The sequence below is a fragment of the Nicotiana tomentosiformis genome, chromosome 4 (genome assembly GCF_000390325.3).
Source record: "Nicotiana tomentosiformis chromosome 4, ASM39032v3, whole genome shotgun sequence".
NCBI lineage: Eukaryota > Viridiplantae > Streptophyta > Magnoliopsida > Solanales > Solanaceae > Nicotiana > Nicotiana tomentosiformis.
The window spans coordinates 30,257,107-30,275,046 of NC_090815.1; the positions used below are offsets into that span (position 1 = coordinate 30,257,107).

Sequence of the window (17,940 nt, forward strand, 5' to 3'; positions counted from 1 at the left end):
AACAAACTCCTTTCTGCCATATTCAATCTTTCTTCGTATAGTAACCATCACTCCAAATAAAGTCTATAGGCCAAATCACATTCTATCACGATTCCAAACCGTTCTACACTTTCTCAAGGCGCGCGACTACCCTACCGAAGAATCCATATGGTGATCCGCCACTCTTACTTTGGTTAAACCATCTCCTTTAAGAAACTTCTCAACCTCTACTTCTCCTACATGACCTGCTAGTACTTCAACCACCGTGAAATAGTTCCCGTCATGTCTTCCCTCATAATTTGCTGCCCAACTGTTACATCAAATCAAAATGCATCTCTGTAGCACATGAACCAATAAATTGTTACCGGCCCTAAGACTCTTCGAAGATCATCTTTCTCGAGCCATCAACAATAGAAATACCCATTCGATTCTGAACCGCTGCACACAACTATCTCTGGCAACCACTCCTCATGCACCATTTCATAACACCCTGCCCCGAAGGTGAAATCCAAGAAAACTGTAACACCGACAGACCATACTGCGTTCAAATAAGGACGGCGACACAGCATCACAATGAAAATTTGACCATGCTCGCAAATACCAAGTCTTGTTACTTTAACAACCAAACTTGGATATCTATAGTCCGACTGCCTTTCCTCCGCTGGAATTAATTGTTGAACCCCTTAATCATGTACTAAGAAATCCTCTCTTCGAGCCATTCACCGCCTCAACACATAACGAGCACCTTACCATTACACCAATATTGTACGATAACAACGCATAATCATCATAGCAACCAGTTCACATTCTCAAAATCATAAAACAAATATACAGATACTGAGCTGGAATAAAAGAACATTCAAATCATCTTAACACATCCCGCAGTTACATCATACTCATCACAAAGCCATTCCACCACTCATCGAGCCACAAATTCCACTAGTAGGGACATTACCGGACATATGAGTCCAAATGTACAGATTAAAACCGAAGCTACCGAGCCTAAGTTGCGGTCTAAACCTGGCCTCAAGTCTTCCAGACTGGCCCATCACCAAAACACAGAATACACATCTTGAACCTCATTCATAGAATCCCAAGCCGGAGATGCACAGCTGATACCGAGTGCTCATATGCGCATACGAAATGCGTGGAAGAAATTCAAAGAATTATGTTTCAAGCTGAATCAATTCTGCACGATAGAATACAAGAAAGTGAATAAATTAGGTACATATAGCCTGCCCTGTGCTGAACAGTGTCCTTAAGGACAAGCAGATGTGGGCCATCATACTGGCGTTCTCTGATGCGATCATATAAATAAGACCGAGAAACCACACAGGCCAAAACTCGATTCGGCTCGAAAACATCCAATCTAACAAACTGATTAGCCAAGGCCTGAACCTCCAAGGCTAAAGGCCTCTCTTCTTCCGGTAAGTATGTTAAGCTGCCCAAACTCTCTACCTTACGACTCAAGGCATCGTCCACCACATTGACCTTTCCGGAATGATAGAGAATGGTGATATCATAATCCTTAAGCAACTCCAACCACCTTCACTGCTGCAAGTAAGATCCCTCTATTTAAACAAATATTGTAGACTCCGATGATCGGTATATACCTCACACTGGACATCGTACAAGTAATGCCGCCAAAGTTTCAAGGCATGAACAATAGTTGTTAACTCAAGATCGTGGACTCGATAATTCTTCTCATGTACCTTTAATTATCTGGATGCATAGGCAATCACCTTACCATCTTGCATAAGTACTGCGCCGAGACAAATCCGCGACACGTCACAATGTACAGTATAAGACTCTGAACCTGTAGGCAACACCAATACAGGAGTTGTAGTCAAAGCTGTCTTGAGCTTCTGAAAGCTCTTTTCACATTCATCCGACCACCTGAACGGAGCACCTTTCTGGGTTAATTTAGTCATAGGCGATGCAATAGACGAGAAACCCTTCACGAAACGATGATAATAACCGGCCAAGCCGAGAAAACTCCGAATCTCAGAAACTGAGGATGGTTTGGGCCAATTCTGAACTGCCTCTATTTTCTTCGGATCCACCTTAATACCTTCACTGGACACTATATGTCCCAAGAATTCCACCGAACTAAGCCAGAACTCACACTTAGAGAATTTGGCATAATGTTTCTCCTCTCTCAGCCTCTGTAATACAATACCCAAGTGTTGTGCATGCTCTTCCTGGCTACGTGAGTACACCAGAATAACATCAATGAATACCAAGACAAATAAATCGAGATATGGCTGAAATACACTATTCATCAAATGCATAAATGTTGTTGGAGAATTGGTTAGCCCAAAAGACATCACAAGAAATTCATAGTGGCCATAACGAGTCCTGAATACCGTCTTTAGAATATCCGAATTCTGAATTTTTAATTGGTGATACCCAGACCTCAAATCAATTTTGGAGAACACCCTCGCTCCCTGAAGTTGGTCAAATAAATCATCAATACGCAGCAATGGATATTTATTCTAGATTGTAACTTTGTTCAACTGCCTATAATCAATGCACATCTGCATAGTACCATCTTTATTTTTCACAAACAGAACCGGTGCACCCCAAGGTGACACACTAGGCCTAATAAATCCCTTTTCAAGGAGTTCTTGAAGTTGCTCTTTCAATTCTTTTAACTCAGCTGGTGCCATATGATACGGAGGAATAGAAATGGGCTGAATGGCCTGCACCAAGTCAATACCGAAATCAATATCCCTGTCGGGTGGCATACCCGGTAGGTCTGCAGGAAATACATCCGAAAAGTCTCGCACGACCGGTACTGAATCAATAATAGGAGTATTTGCATCAATATCTCTCACAAAGGCCAAATATGACAAGCATCCCTTCCCAACCATACGTTGGGCCTTCAAATAAGAAATTACCCTGCTAGGAACAAGATTTAGAGAACCCCTCCATTCAACCTTTGGAAACCCCGGCATCGTCAATGTCACAATTTTTGCGTGACAGTCCAGAATAGCATGACATGGAGACAACCAATCCATACCCAGGATTACATCGAAATCAACCATACCAAGTAATAAGAGATCAACTCTAGTCTCCAGTTCCCCAATAGTTATCACACACGATCGATACACACGATCCACAGTAATAATATTGCCCACCAGTGTAGATACACAAACCGTTGAAACTAAGGACTCACAGGGCATATCCAGATAATAAGCAAAATATGATGATATATATGAATAAGTGGAACCGGGATCAAATAATATAGAAGCCTCCCTGTGGCACATTGAAACAATACTTGTGATCACTGTGTCTGAGGCAACAGCATCTGGCCTGGCAGGAAAAGCATAAAATCGAGCCTGCCCGCCTCCTGATCGTCCTCCCCCTCTTGGGCGACCCCTAGCTGCCTAACCCCTACCCCTAGATGGTAGGGCGGGTGGTGTAACTGCTGGTGCTGGTGCCATCGGTCGAGAACTCTGCTGTGAAACCCCACTCAACAGCCTAGGACATTCTCTCTTAAAATGACCAAATTCTCCGCACTCGAAACAACCCTTCCTCTGATGGAACTACTACTCCTGATAACCCGAGGGATGACCTGCAGAAGCCTGTGCGGACGAGGCATGATGAGAACTCTGTGCTGGTAGTGCACTGAATGAAGACTGGCCTGAGTGAGCACTGTAAGAACCATGGCTAGCTGATGCACCACGATGAGCTGGACGACCCGTCTGAGCGTGTCTATAAGAACGGCCCCTACCACGGTAAAACTGACCACCTGAAGGAACACCACTGTAATCACCCGGACCACGAGGTCTCTTAGCCTCTCTCTCTCCACATTCCTGGATACGAACCATCTCTATCTGCCGAGCAATGTCCACTACCTCCTCAAACGTAGCACAGATACTCTCTCCCTAGTCATAAGTAACCATAGCTGATATGTGAGGCCATCACTGAACCTCCTAATCCTCTCCCTATCAGTGGGAACCAACCAGACTGCGTGACGAGCCAACTCAGAAAATCTCATCTCGTACCGCATCAAGGACATATCACCTTGGCGAAGCTGCTCAAACTGTCTGCGCAGCTCTTCTCTACGGGACTGAGGTACGAACTTCTCCAAAAAGACCACAGAGAACTGATGCCAAGTAAGGGTTGCTGCACCTACAGGCCTACGTCTCTCGTAAGTCTCCTACCATCTGAGTGCAGACCCAGAAAATTGAAAAGTAGTGAATGAGACCCCACTTGCCTCTAGAATACCCGTTGTTTGAAGCATCCGTTGACACCTATCCAGAAAATCCTGAGCATCCTCTGACTCAGTACCGCTAAATGATGGAGGTCGAAGCCTCTCAAATCTCTCAAGTCTCCTCTGCTCATCATCTTCCATAACAGGAACTACCGGGGCCTGAGCAGCTGCAAACTGCTGGGCTGGTAGTGCCCCCAGTATCTGAAGTCCCTGTACTACCTGGTTTGGAGTACGGGCAACAGGGGTATGAGTACCCCCCCCCCCTCCAGCCTGAGAAGTGGCAGGTGCAGCCTGAGCCGAAACCACCTGAGCAAGGCCAGTGCAGGCTGCCAATATCTGGGTCAAAGTCTCCTGAATGCCTGCAATCTCAATGGGCACAGCTGGTGCCTGAGCTGATCCTGTTGGCTCAACTATATCTGGAATATGCTCCTGTGCTGGAACAACTGGTGGTACTACAGGTGCTATTCCAACTGTGGTACGAACTACACCTCGACCTCTACCTCGGCCTCGACCTCGACCACAGCCCCAGCCTCTCGCAGCCCTAACTGGTGGCACTGGTGGCTGACCGTCTGATCCGGTGGTACGTGTCCTTATAATCTATGAGAGAACAGAATAGAAGAAATTTAGTTTCCAGAATCAACAAATTAGCACGACAGAATACAAGAAAGTGAAATTTTTCGAAGGGTTCTGCAGCCTCTCGAAGATAAGTACAAACGTCTCTATACCGATCCTCAAGACTCTACTAAACCTGCTCATGACTCGTGAGACCTATGTAACCTAGGCTCTGATACCAACTTGTCACGACCCAAAATCCCAACCTGTCGTGATGGTGCCTATCTCGATACTAGGCAAGCCAATAATCTCAATAAACCCAAACTTCTCTTTAAGGTTGAAAATATAATATTTAAATACAATACAAACACTCCCCAAAACCTGGTGTCACTGAGTACATGAGCATCTAATATGAATACAAGTTTGGAAACTATAGTCCATAATAGTCTGAGACCAAATACAGTGAACAAAGAGATAGAGAAGGAGAGACAAGGTCTGCGGAACACGGCATCTACCTCAAAATAAGGAACTGAAGTTAGTAACGAGCTACACAGTTATGGTTCATTTCCAGTAATCCCAACAAAGAATAGACATGCTATCAAATCTAGCAGTTTAATGTCAAATAAATTTTTATACAGTTCCTGTTCATATAATCCGTATATCAACAATCTTTTAGAAATTTCACAACAATGACAAATAGCAACTAAGTGCAACAACAAATGGAAATCAAGTATAACCTCTCAAGACAACAATCACACACTGGGCTCCTAGCCCTCATCACTCTCTGGGCTCCCAACCCTCATCACTCACTGGGCTCCCAACCCTCATCACTCACTCAATGGGTACCCCCGCTCACTGGGGGTGTACAGACTCCGGAGGGGCTCCTACAGCCCAAGCGCTATAATCTGCATGGACAATTCATGTGCTGCACGGACAACTCATGTGCCAAAATATAAATATCTGGATCCGCACGGCCAACTCACGTGCCATAATATAAATATCTGGATCCGCACGGCCAACTCACGTGCTATAGTATAATATAAGGATCCGCACTGCCAACTCACGTGCTATAGTATAATATAAGGATTTGCACGGCCAACTCACGTGCTATAGTATAAATATCTCACAATCAGGCCCTCGGCCTCACTTAGTCATGAATCTCTCCAGTCTCTCAGGCTCTCAATAATCATGAAATCATCCCAAACAATAATGATATGATGTATCAATAATAATAACAGAGACTGAGATAAAATGTGCAAGTAAAAACTGAGACTGAGTACATATAGCATTTAGCAGGCAATTCAACAAGTACGCGACCTCTGTGGGTCCCAACAGTACTATCACATAGCCTAAGCATGATTTCTAACATGATTTACAGTCAAATTTTGTCAACACATAGAGAGCATATAGCTAACAACAAATTATTCAACTTTACAGTTTCCCGGGACGGACCAAGTCACAATCCCCTCGGTGCACGCCCACACGCCCGTCAACTAGCATGTGCGTCACCTCCAAAATAAATCACATGATACCAAAATCTGGGGTTTAATACCCTCAGGACCAGATTTAAAACTGTTACTTACTTCAAGCCGTGAAATTCTTATTCTGCAATGCCCTTTCCTCGTGAATTGGTCTCCAAACGCCTCGAATCTGGTCATAAATAGTTTGTTTCAGTCAATAAAATTCATTGAAATTAATTCCATAAGAAAATAATGATTTCTCACAAAAAATCAAAAATTATCTCAAAAATCGTCCATGGGGCCCACGTCTCGGAACTCGACAAAAGTTACAAAACTCGGAAGCCTATTCAACCACGAGTCTAACCATACCAATTTTACCAAAATCCGACCCCAACTCGACCCTCAAATCTTCAATTTAAACCAAGAGGGTTTTCAAATTTTCCCAACTCCATTCACCAATTAAATGATAAAAATAACCATGGATTCGGGTAATTTAACCAATATTAAGTTAAGAACACTTACCCCGTTGTTTTCTCTGAAAATCACCCAAAATCGCCTAAAATCCGAGCTCTAAATCGTCAAAAACTGAAAATCCGAACTTAAACTCACTGCCCAGGCTTTTCTTCTTCGCGAACGCGGTCAGTGCCTCGCGTTCGCGAAGCACAAAATAGCTCCCGTCCAAATTCCTCCTTTGCGAACGCGACATCACCCTCGCGTTCGCGAAGCACAAAATGCCTCTGCCTCAATGCCTTCTACGTGAACGCGTTCAACCCATCGCGAACGCGATGCTTCGTTCTCCCTCACTACGCGAACGCGACACCCCTTACGCGAACGCGTAGACCAATTGCCTCGGATCCTCAGCTGCGTCCTCTCTTCTTCGCGAACGCGTAACACCTCTCGCGTTCGTGATGCACACCCAGTCCACCCTTCGTGAACGCGTTCTTCTCTTCGCGAACGCGAAGAGAAAATATTGCCAGCCTCTCAGTTCCTCTTCGCGAACACGAGGCTCCACTCGTGAACGCGATGAAGGAAACCAGATAGTGCATCAGAATAATTCCAGCAGAGTTTCAAATCCAAAATCCAACATGGTAACCATCCGAAACTCACCCGAACCCCTCGGGACCTCAACCAAATATACTAACAAGTCCTAAAACATCATACGAACTTAGTAGAACCCTCAAATCACCTCAAACAATGCTAAAATCATGAATTACACCCCAATTAAAGCCTAATGAACATTTGAAATTTCTACTTTCTACAAACGAATTCGGAACCTATAAAATCACGTCCGATTGACCTCATATTTTGCACACAAGTCATAAATAACATAACAAAGGTATTCCAATTTCAAGAAGCGGATTCCGACCCCGATATAAAAAAGTCAACCCCCCCGGTCAAACTTCTCAAAAATTAAACTTTCGGCATTTCAAGCCTAATTCCTCTACGGACCTCCAAATAATATTCCGGACACTCTCTTAAGCCCAAAATCACCATAAGGAGATATTGGAATTATCAGAATTCGAATCTGAGGTCGTTTACACATAGGCCCATATCCGGTCCACTAGTCTAACTTAATTTTTCAATTATGAGACTAAGTGTCTCATTTCACTTCGAGTTCTTTCCGGACCCGAACCAACTAACCCGATAAGTCATAAATCAATTACAAGACATAAATTGAGAAGTAAATAGGGGAACGGGGTTATAATATTCAAAACGACCGGTCGGGTCGTTACAGCCATAGAACTATACGTCCAACATACAGTCCAACTGCCTCACAGCCATCTGCATCGCAGCGATCTACATCACATCCGCATGGATCACATCCCTACATATCACAGCCACATGGATCGAATCCATCCATGTCACAGCCACTCGGGTCACAGCCATCAGTATCACATCCACTTGGGTCGCATCCAGCTATGTCGTAGTCGCAGGGATCGTAACCATCTTCCACATCGACTCCATCTATTGTAGGCCTTCGCCTGCAAGGCAGTAGCTCTAACCTGCCTACACCGTCTTCACATGCCTCTGATACACATGCTTTGGATGGTGATGACGAGGTAGTGCATTATGATCGATATGGCAGGATCATCATAGTCCTTGAGGGTGATGGGTAAGTGTTATTCATTATTTTTGCGTCTATTGATTTGTAACATTTTTATTAAGAAATTAATGTATTTTTATTGTTTAATTATAGGTTCATGTCGGGTAATAAGACTACGAAGATAATCACCAATGCTATCAGAAAGCTTTATGATGGCCCTTATGTGACTTGGACTGATTGCTCATTCTCGCTGAATGAGCAAATTTTCAATCAATTTAAGGTATAAATGTTCTTTTAAACAGTTTAATAATTTATATTTATGATGTTTCCATATAATATTTAACTTTTGAAATACATAGCAAGTGTGTATGGGAAGACCGCTATAGCGCGAAAGTGGCTGCAAATGTTTATCATAAAGCTCGCAAGAGATTGGTAAATGCTTTCTCGGATGCTAGAAAAAAGAACAAGAGGCCTGGCTAGTTACTTGAGAATTTGTTGAATGATTTACAAAGGCAATGGCTTACCGAGAAGTTCTTAGAGAGGAGAGAAAAAGGAAAGAAAGCTAGCGCATCCGAGAAGGGAGGCTCCTTGCACACTGGAGGTGCGATCAACCTAGGGACAATAAAAAGAAGATTGGTACGTAATTGCTTAAATTATTTTACTTTTCTAAGTATATCTATTCTGTTTATTAACTAAATTAATTTATTTTCAGGAAAAGAAGTATGGGCGTCCAATGAGTCATGATGAGCTATTCAAGGAGACACATATTGTGAAGAAGAAGAAAGAGGGGGATCAAGATAGGTGGGTCGAGGACCGGGCCTCGACTGCATATGTAAGCATTCAATTTTCTTTAAGCATTATAATTTACTTTTATAAAAATTTTGTAATACTGATTTAATTTAAAATAATATAGGGTCGCTACCAAAGTAACGTTGAGGAATTCATCCGTAGTCATCCAGCTGGTGAATCGGGTGAGCCAACCCAACCTTCGGACGAGGATGCTGAAATAATATGGTTGGAGTCTGTTGGCGGTCCAAAATGGAGAAAGGTATACGGGCTTCCTACTAAAAACTTTCATCGCTATAAGTGTGAAATGCGAGGAATAGGGACTTCCTCACAAGGCGAGCAACTTAATAGGGAGAGCCTCTCTGCTATACGGGAGACAGTGACAAAGCTCACATCCGAGCTAGAAGCGGCCAAGGAAAGAGAAAGGCATAGAGATGCTCAATTCCTTGGCATGCAAGCTTAGATCAGAACTCTCCTATCTAGTGGAGCTTTTCCGTTTCCCCGATCTCGTGAGTCATCTTCAGAGGGTCAACCTCCACGTGATCGTTCCTCCCGTCCTGCTCGTGATCGTTCCTCTCGTCCTCCCCGTGATCGTTCTTCCCGTCCTCCACAAGACCGTTCTCTATACCGTCTTATAAATGAAAGTTCATCAAACGGTGATGATGATGTTGTAGAAAATACCCCTTGACTTTTATATACTTTGAACTAGACAAATAGAACCAGTTTTGAACTAGTTATAATTAGTTTAAACTTGGATGGAACTTTAATTTGTTAGTTTTAAAGTATTTATTGAATGTTTTGGTTGTTGTTGTGTTGTTGTTGTTGTTGTTGTTGTGTTGTTGTTGTTATTGTTGTTGTTATTAGGTATATTGGTATGCTGGCAGGTGGTGTAGCTGTCAAAACAGGCAATTTATGCCAAAATTAAACCCAAAAAAACCGACCAAAGTTGGTCGGTTTTTAATTTTAAAAAAAAAATTATTCCAAAATACCGACCAAAGTTGGCCGGTTAATGAACATTGAATTCCCAGAATTCAACATTACCGACCAACTTTGGTTGGTATTTTGCCTGCACTATTGAGGTTACCGACCATAGTTGGTCGGTAATGTTTAATTTTAATTATTTGAAAAAAATATATATTTTGAATTACCGACCAAAGTTGGTCGGGTTTTTAAAATTTTAATAATTAATAAAAAAATATAATTTAGTTAAACCGACCAACTTTGGTTGGTAAAATTAAATTAATAAAATATGTTTCCGACCAAAGTTGGTCGGTAAGTACTTAAACTTGTCAGATGGTCGTTTTAAGCTACCGACCAATGTTGGTCGGTAATTTTCGATCAACTTTAGTCGGTAAGCCATTCCGACCATCAAAACACCGTTCACACCCTAATGGTCGCGTTTTGGTCGGTAATTGACCATAACCGACCAACTTTGATCGATTTTTTTATTCGGTTTTTAGCGAATTTCTAGTAGTGAATGGATGGCCGTATAGGATTATAAGTCTTGTTGGAACTTGAACTACGAAATCATTCAAAGCACAAACAAGAAAAGAAAGGAAATTTAAATGTGCAGGAGTGGTAAAGAACGAATCTGAACATAGAAGATCAAGAGTGATGAGAAATAGTAACCGCATGGGCAATTTTTTTTTACCGAATGAAACTAAAGTTTAGTTACTAAACCATTGCAAGTTTGCAACATTTCGTCAAACGCAACAATTCCGTGACTACTGATAATTGGCAGTTGTTTGTCGGATTTTTATTTTATTTTATTAAATAGAGTATTTAAGTTAATATAGGGATATTTTGATAATTTAACTTTGACTTAAGGACTTCCCATTTTTAATATAGTATGGATTTATAATAATAGTTACAGCTCATAGCCATTAATAATTAAACTGTGTAAACATTTGACTCAAAATCTCTTTCTTTCCTTCACGGGTCCCCTTGGTATCTTGTTAAGAACTTTGGTATCAAATTTCTTGTACAATTTCTTCATATCTTGGTTCCCTTTGCTTGCTAGATAATCCACCTCGTCTTGATACTTCTCGTACATAGCTGGTAGTGTTGCCAGGCACAGAAACCCTAATAACCCATTCATCAACACACACTCTTGATTAAAATCACAATTCCCTTGGTATAAAAAGGAAAAATACTAAAACAGTAAGGAGGAGTCTGATTCGAACACAAGTTATACATGGATTAATAATACAGATATTAAGTAGTGCATTGAATTAATAATACGTGGACTAATATTACATGAATTATTTTTCGGGGTGTTTGGTTTATTGTACTAAAGTTGAGCACACAAAGTACCATCTAAATTTTTTATTTACTTTTAAAACTAAAAAAACAATAAATTTACAATTATACCCAGGATATTTGGTCTTCATAGGCTTCTTGGGAACAAAAGATAATTTTATCCTTTTGGTATTTTACCCATGTATAGCTTATACATGGATTAGTTATTTCACGTCGGTGATGGGATAAAATAATACGCCAATTGATATATAAAATAATGCACGGATTAGTTATTTTTACATTTAAAATCATGATCAAATAATGTATTAACCCAGTACAAATTACACCATACCAAATGACCCCTGAAGAGATGAGTCACTTGATGAATGAAGTATAAATCATGAAAATTTAATTGGGGTGGGGGGGGGGGGGGGGGGGCAAAATTTATAAAGCAACTTTTCCGTTTGGAACTTACACATTCCCAAATTAATGCTCCATTCCTAATTTTCAGTGCTCCAATTGATAAATTGCTTATACATATATGAAAAGCCAGTAACTAATGAAGGTAGAAAATTCCAAAACCTTACCAAGATACAACAGATTCAGAGAGCTGAAATAATTTCCAATAACTGACAACACCCAAAGGAAAGTGATTGCCTGAGCCAAAAAATACCAAATAAGTTTTTAAAAACTGCAAAAAGAGAATAAAATTGCAATACTGTAGAATGTCTTATCTACCAGAAAAAAGGTTCTAAATTCTTTTCCAGATGAAATCTCATAGAACTTCGATAAAATGGAGTTGAATTTTCTGCATAACCAACTATACGTTGAATCTGATATCATAATTGCACGTAAATCAGGAGGAGCCCTGAAGAATCAAAACAAAGGAACATATAATTATCAGCATATAAAGAAATTAACTCAAAACAGGAGCAATTAATTAACTTGTTGTGAAGCCATTGCTTGAAAATTAGTAATTACCAATCAACAAGTCCAGCCCCAGTAGACCAAATGAATAGAATCAACATCAAGATCATGGAAATGTGACACAAAAGGGAAACAAAGTTGTACTCCACAACTTCAAAAAGGAACCAAATTATTGTGAATCCAACTAGAATTGCAGCTGATATTGTCTTGTCCCTCCATAGTAGAATATCCGCAACTGTCGAGATATTAAAAGGGGAAATAGAAGTCAATTTAGTGGGCGTTTGGACATAAGAATTATGAAATTCTGAAGAAAAAAAAACTTTAAGTGAAAATGGAATTTAAAAATTAGATTATGTTTGGACATGAATATAATTTGAAACTGTTTTTTGAATTTTTGTAAATGATTTGAAGTGAAAATTTTAAAAAATACTTTTTTGAATCTTTTAAAATTTTCGAAAATTTTCGAAATCCAACATCAAGTGAAATTTGAAATTTTCATGGGCAAAATGATGGTTCCGAAAAAAAGTAAAAATCTTCTAAACAAAAGTGAAAACATTTCTATGCCCAAACGGGCCCTTAGTTGAAACTTTTTGTAAGTCTCTTGTGAACCTAACAAAGAGAAAGGCCCTTTTAAAAAAAAACAAAAACAAAGAGAAAGGACATGGCTGAAAGGCTTTATATTAGAAATGCAATAAGAAACAATGTCATTTTAGGAAAAAACGTTTCCGTCCTGAAAAATAGTTTTCGACGATTGATTGGTGAGTGAAAACTATTAAAAAATAATTTAAATAAACAATCAATAATAATAATAGTAAATTAAAGATTGTTTTGATGAACTATTTTTGAGTACTAGTTAAAGATTAATAATTATGTCTAAATATTTTGAAAATTCAAGATAGTTATAAGAAAACCGCGCATAAGTGAAGTCTTTTTTTCTCCTTTACATAAAGAATATTTCCCTTAGAAAATATTTTCTGGTTACTAAACACAAGAAAATGAACTCCACATTAAACCTTTTTCAGTCTTTTGTATCAAACACACCCAAAAATTTAAAAAGGGCCACCTTTTCCTCCTCCAAGAATTGCATGAATGGGTCTTTGACGAGCAAATAATCTTTTGGGAGGTGCTGAAGTTGAAGGCTGGGGATCATCAGAATCAGAAGAATAAATCGGCATGACATATAACTTGAGGAAAAATCGATATTGAACAGATGTTAATATCTAAAAACAGATGATGATAGAGTTGGAACAGTTGAGTTTTTATTAGTAGTTGTAATTCAAAAGCTAATTAGTTGCTAGCTAATTAAGAGAAGCAATACAAGCAAAGAAAGGAATGGCTTTAGCATGGCATGTAATATTTGCTTTTCATGAACTTTCCCTTTTGGGTAAACTCTTTGTTGTTGGGCAATTGTTGCTTAATGTTCTAACCCATTCAATTGCTTCAAAAGTTTGTGAATTGAACGATGTGGATGTAAAAGTTGGCCTTTTCTTTTGGCTGTTACTTTTTGCCCTTTTCCAGGTCGAGGGACATTGGAAAATTCGGTGATATTCGAATCTTTACATTGATAAAATGTATGACTACGATTTTTAAATAAGCTACCACTTAATTCTCAAAGAAGGCAAAAATTTCTAGCTATGTTCTCTCTTTTAACTCACGTATCATTTTCTGTCGTATCCATATATATTACTTGGTCAATACTGGGAAAAACTACCTAAATTGACAATTTCAACCAAAACTAGCCAAAACAAAATATCTAGTAAAAATGACAATGTATAGCCGCTCTCAAAATAATAGCAAAAAAATGCACTATTTTTTAAAAATTTTGTACAATATAAATATTACCAAGTAATAACCAAATAATAACCAATATAAATCTCGACGTATGTTTATACATTTTTTTGGCTAACGAATATAAATAGTTTCGGTTGCGGGCTAAAAGTGATAATACCCCGAATATCTACTCAAAAAGGCACAAATGTCATTTTAATCCAAAACAATTTCAATTAATGCCAGTTTCTCTTCACTCTCCTTTTTATTACTCTAGGATGCTCTTTACTGATATATTACAACTTGTAGGTTATTTCAATTTGCTCGTGCATGAAGAGAGCCTTAATTCAAATATAGCTAATAGCATTTCAATCTGCAAGCTAATGACATAAATTCAAGTACAAAAAAATTAGAAAAGAGATATATAAATGAAAATCACAAATGCAAGTATGTTGATACAGTAATCTAGTAAAATAATTTGAAAAGGGAAGAAGGTGAGCTAACACTCTATTGAAATTCACTGAAGCTCGGTTAAGCTTGAGTTTGAAATTTTGGTTTTTTGAAATTGAAAGTGGGTGTTGTTGGAATAGATTAGATACATCTCAAGGAGTTTGAAACTCAATTTGAGACGAATTGTGGATATTTGAGGTGGTTTGAATTCAAATTTGAGCCAAATTCGAAATAAAAGACGAACATAGAAGAAGATCAGATATGTATCACACCGTGTATCTTCCGTATTTGTGTATCACTTATGTATCATATGTGTATCTCTTGTATATTTATGTAAGTCTGTGTCTGAGATTTATGCGTGATACATGTGTCATAGAGGAACTTTTTAAACTCGAATTTAACTACAAATTTTGATTCCAAATCCCCTCAAATCTTCCTCAAAATTTAAATATTGCCTCATCTACTTGTTCTCAATGAATTTCAACCATACCCATTGAAAAAAATATTAATTTTTCTTTTCCCTAAATATATTCTTCGGTTAATTATTTAAAATTCTTTTCTGCATATGAAGTAAATATTTTAAATTGCAGAGACATATTAACACGTGACTATTTCATTTTAAGTGTTTGGTACGGAGAAAATTATTTTCTATAAATAGTTTCTTATTTTGTTTTTTGCTTTTTGGTGGCTTAAATATTTTAAAAAATATTTTACGGCTTCTCCACCAAAAAGAGAAAAAGCATTTTCAAAATTCTTTCTCAACCTTTCCCACTTTATTCCCCATCCCCACCCTCCACCCCTACCCCACCCACCCAACCCAACCCACCCCTCACCCCTGCAACCCCCACTACCGCCCACCCATTTCCCTCCCCCTCCCGCCACCCCCTCCCTTACTCAAAATTATTTTCTACTGTGTAACCAAAAACTAAAATTTCACATAATGATTCATATAATATACAACTTATTTGAAACTTTTATTTAATATTCATATAAAAATACAGTTACAACTAAATACAATTTTTCTCCAAAATTTGTACAACTTTAATACATCATTTTCTTCTTCGAATATAATCTGAAAATTCATCTAAAATCAATTTAATCTTCACCAAATGCCCTAAAAATTACATTATAAACTCCAAAGGATATTTCTGGTCGTTTTCAACAATAACCAATCTAAATAAATAATAATTTTAAAAAAATCAAATTCAAAATCAAAGCTTCTAAACTTTTTTTTATGGTTGTCAATGTCTCGGGAGGTAGTGGACAAGGACTGATTCATTGGTGACAGGCAATGACGTCAAATTCATTAAAGAAAAAGGAGATGAGAAAAGAGAAGAGAAGCATAGATTATCTAAAGAAGAAAAATAGGGTAAAAGAATGAGAGAGATAGAGATAGAGAGAGAGACATGAAGAGGGAAGGGAGACCACCGAATATGTGGGATTCGGTTACCAAACTAAAAGGCAACAATCAAGGAATACTTAATTAATATTAATTTGTATAGAATTAATAATTTGTATATTAACTTGTAATAAAGTTAAAATCTCAATAGTGAGGGTAAATAAGTTTCAAAACTAGTATAGCTAAGTAAAAATCTCAAGAGAAAAGAATAGTAGCTCCGATAGAATATTGAAGATTGTTTTGGTCCTATATTGTGAGCCTGCAAGGAATGAGCCCAAACTAGAAATTTCACATAATGTGTGTACAATTTAGAAAATATTACGCGACACAACAAACATTTACACTGTATTTATCATTCATAACTATACTTTCAGCAAATTTACCGTTCGTAGCTATATTTGAATTTTATAGCAAATCTCTGAAATAAGATATTAATTATTTTGAACTGAAATAAGAGAGCACCAAGCTCTTGTAGCTCAGTTGGTTTGAGGGCGCACTTAGTTAGTGGAGGTCTTGAGTTCGATTTTCAACAAGAGCATTTTATTTTTCTGTATTTCACCTTAGTTTATTCAAACGAATATAGTCGATACAGGTTGTATCGTTTGTATACACCCATATAAACAGTCGATACATGTTGTATCCTTTGTATATACCCTTGTATTTCGCGTTGGTTAAAGTTGATACATGTTGTATTTCTTACGCGGCTGTAGTCATTACGCGTTTGAATACAAGTAATACAAGCTAGTAACAATTGAATAGTAGCTACGAATAGTAATTAGGTAAACTGTAGCTACTAGGCTCTAAACTATAGTGCTTTATGAAAATTCCTCTACAATTTATTGTGGTTGCACAATTGCATATTATTAAGGGTCAATGACATAAATAATCTTGAAAGAAGTTGGTCTTGAACTTTTGACCTTTGAGATAGGTCACCTAATCAATCGGCAAAGTTTTAAATTTAACAAATTTTGTCCCATGAGAAAACTTTTAACTTTTGACCTTGAAGGTTGGCCCATTGATTATATGACCTGCCCAAAGTTGGCCCATTAAAAGATTGAAACCAATTCAGAGTTGGAAACAAGTTCTATGGTCGACACCACATCATAGAAGCATCAAAGTTAATACCGACGGAAGCTACATCAGAGAAAGCAACAAAGCTGGAATAGGAGGTATCGTAAAAGATATCCATGCATGGTGATCTAATCATGGAATTCTCGATGACTGTACAATGCGATAATAACAATATAGCGGAAGCACTTGCTACAAAGTTTGGAATAAAAGGGTACAAACTACAAGGATACACTATTTTTTTCTCGAACTCGACTCTATGGTAATTACAAATATGTTGATAAATAGGGATACTGACAATTTGAAAATCAAGCAAGTGATTGGCAGAATGCTGAGCATCATACAACACACTAATGTGAGGGTGAATCATTGCTTTAGAGAAAGAAATCAAATTGCATAATGTCTTGCGAAGTTGGTTTCTACCTCGGGCAACAATATGACTATCAACTCATATCAACAACTCCCTAGAAACGCTAAGGGCTACTTTCTTTTAGATAAGTGGTAAATGTCCAGCATCAGAACCAAATATGACAAAGCTAATATTTTTGTTAGTTAAGATGTATATTTTGATGTCCAGAAGGAGAAATCTCTGTACTTATCTCTTTTTATTTTTTGGTGATGAAATCACTAAGTTATATTTTCTGAGGTAAGGTCTAGCCCCCCTCATTAAATATTTTTGTGAATACAACTCCACTCAGCATTGCAACTGGCTAATTTTATTAAAAATAAACCTATCCAAAAGCAAAAAATTTAAAACTACCCTTAATGGTATTCTATTTATATCATTTTCTCTATATTTGACATATAGTTAAATAATTATAAATCTTTAGGTGTTTCACTTTACTTTTAAATGAGATTTGTCCCACTCAAATCTGATATCTCTTGTGAGCTAATTCAGTTATAGGAAAAATATTTAACCACCAACTGACTATACCAAAAAAATAATTGATTCATAATTGTTATTTTTATTAAACCAAGCAATGTCACTTAACCTCTCTCACATATTCTTGTGAAGACTAAATTTTCATTAAGTCCCACTGTATTGATATTT

General features: G+C 38.1%; 1 protein-coding gene across 1 annotated transcript; it reads right to left on the reverse strand.

Annotated features, from left to right (window-relative positions):
• Nucleotides 1–10,774: 10,774 nt before the first annotated feature.
• On the reverse strand, nt 10,775–13,507 carry LOC104103627 (reticulon-like protein B9). The gene is made up of 5 exons (XM_070199689.1): nt 13,269–13,507; nt 12,260–12,440; nt 12,017–12,146; nt 11,866–11,935; nt 10,775–11,122 (listed from the first exon to the last, which is right to left on the reverse strand). The coding sequence occupies exons 1-5, from the start codon at nt 13,378–13,380 to the stop codon at nt 10,953–10,955; spliced, it is 663 nt and encodes a 220-aa protein (XP_070055790.1). The 5' UTR covers nt 13,381–13,507; the 3' UTR covers nt 10,775–10,952.
• Between the last annotated feature and the right edge of the window lie 4,433 nt (nt 13,508–17,940).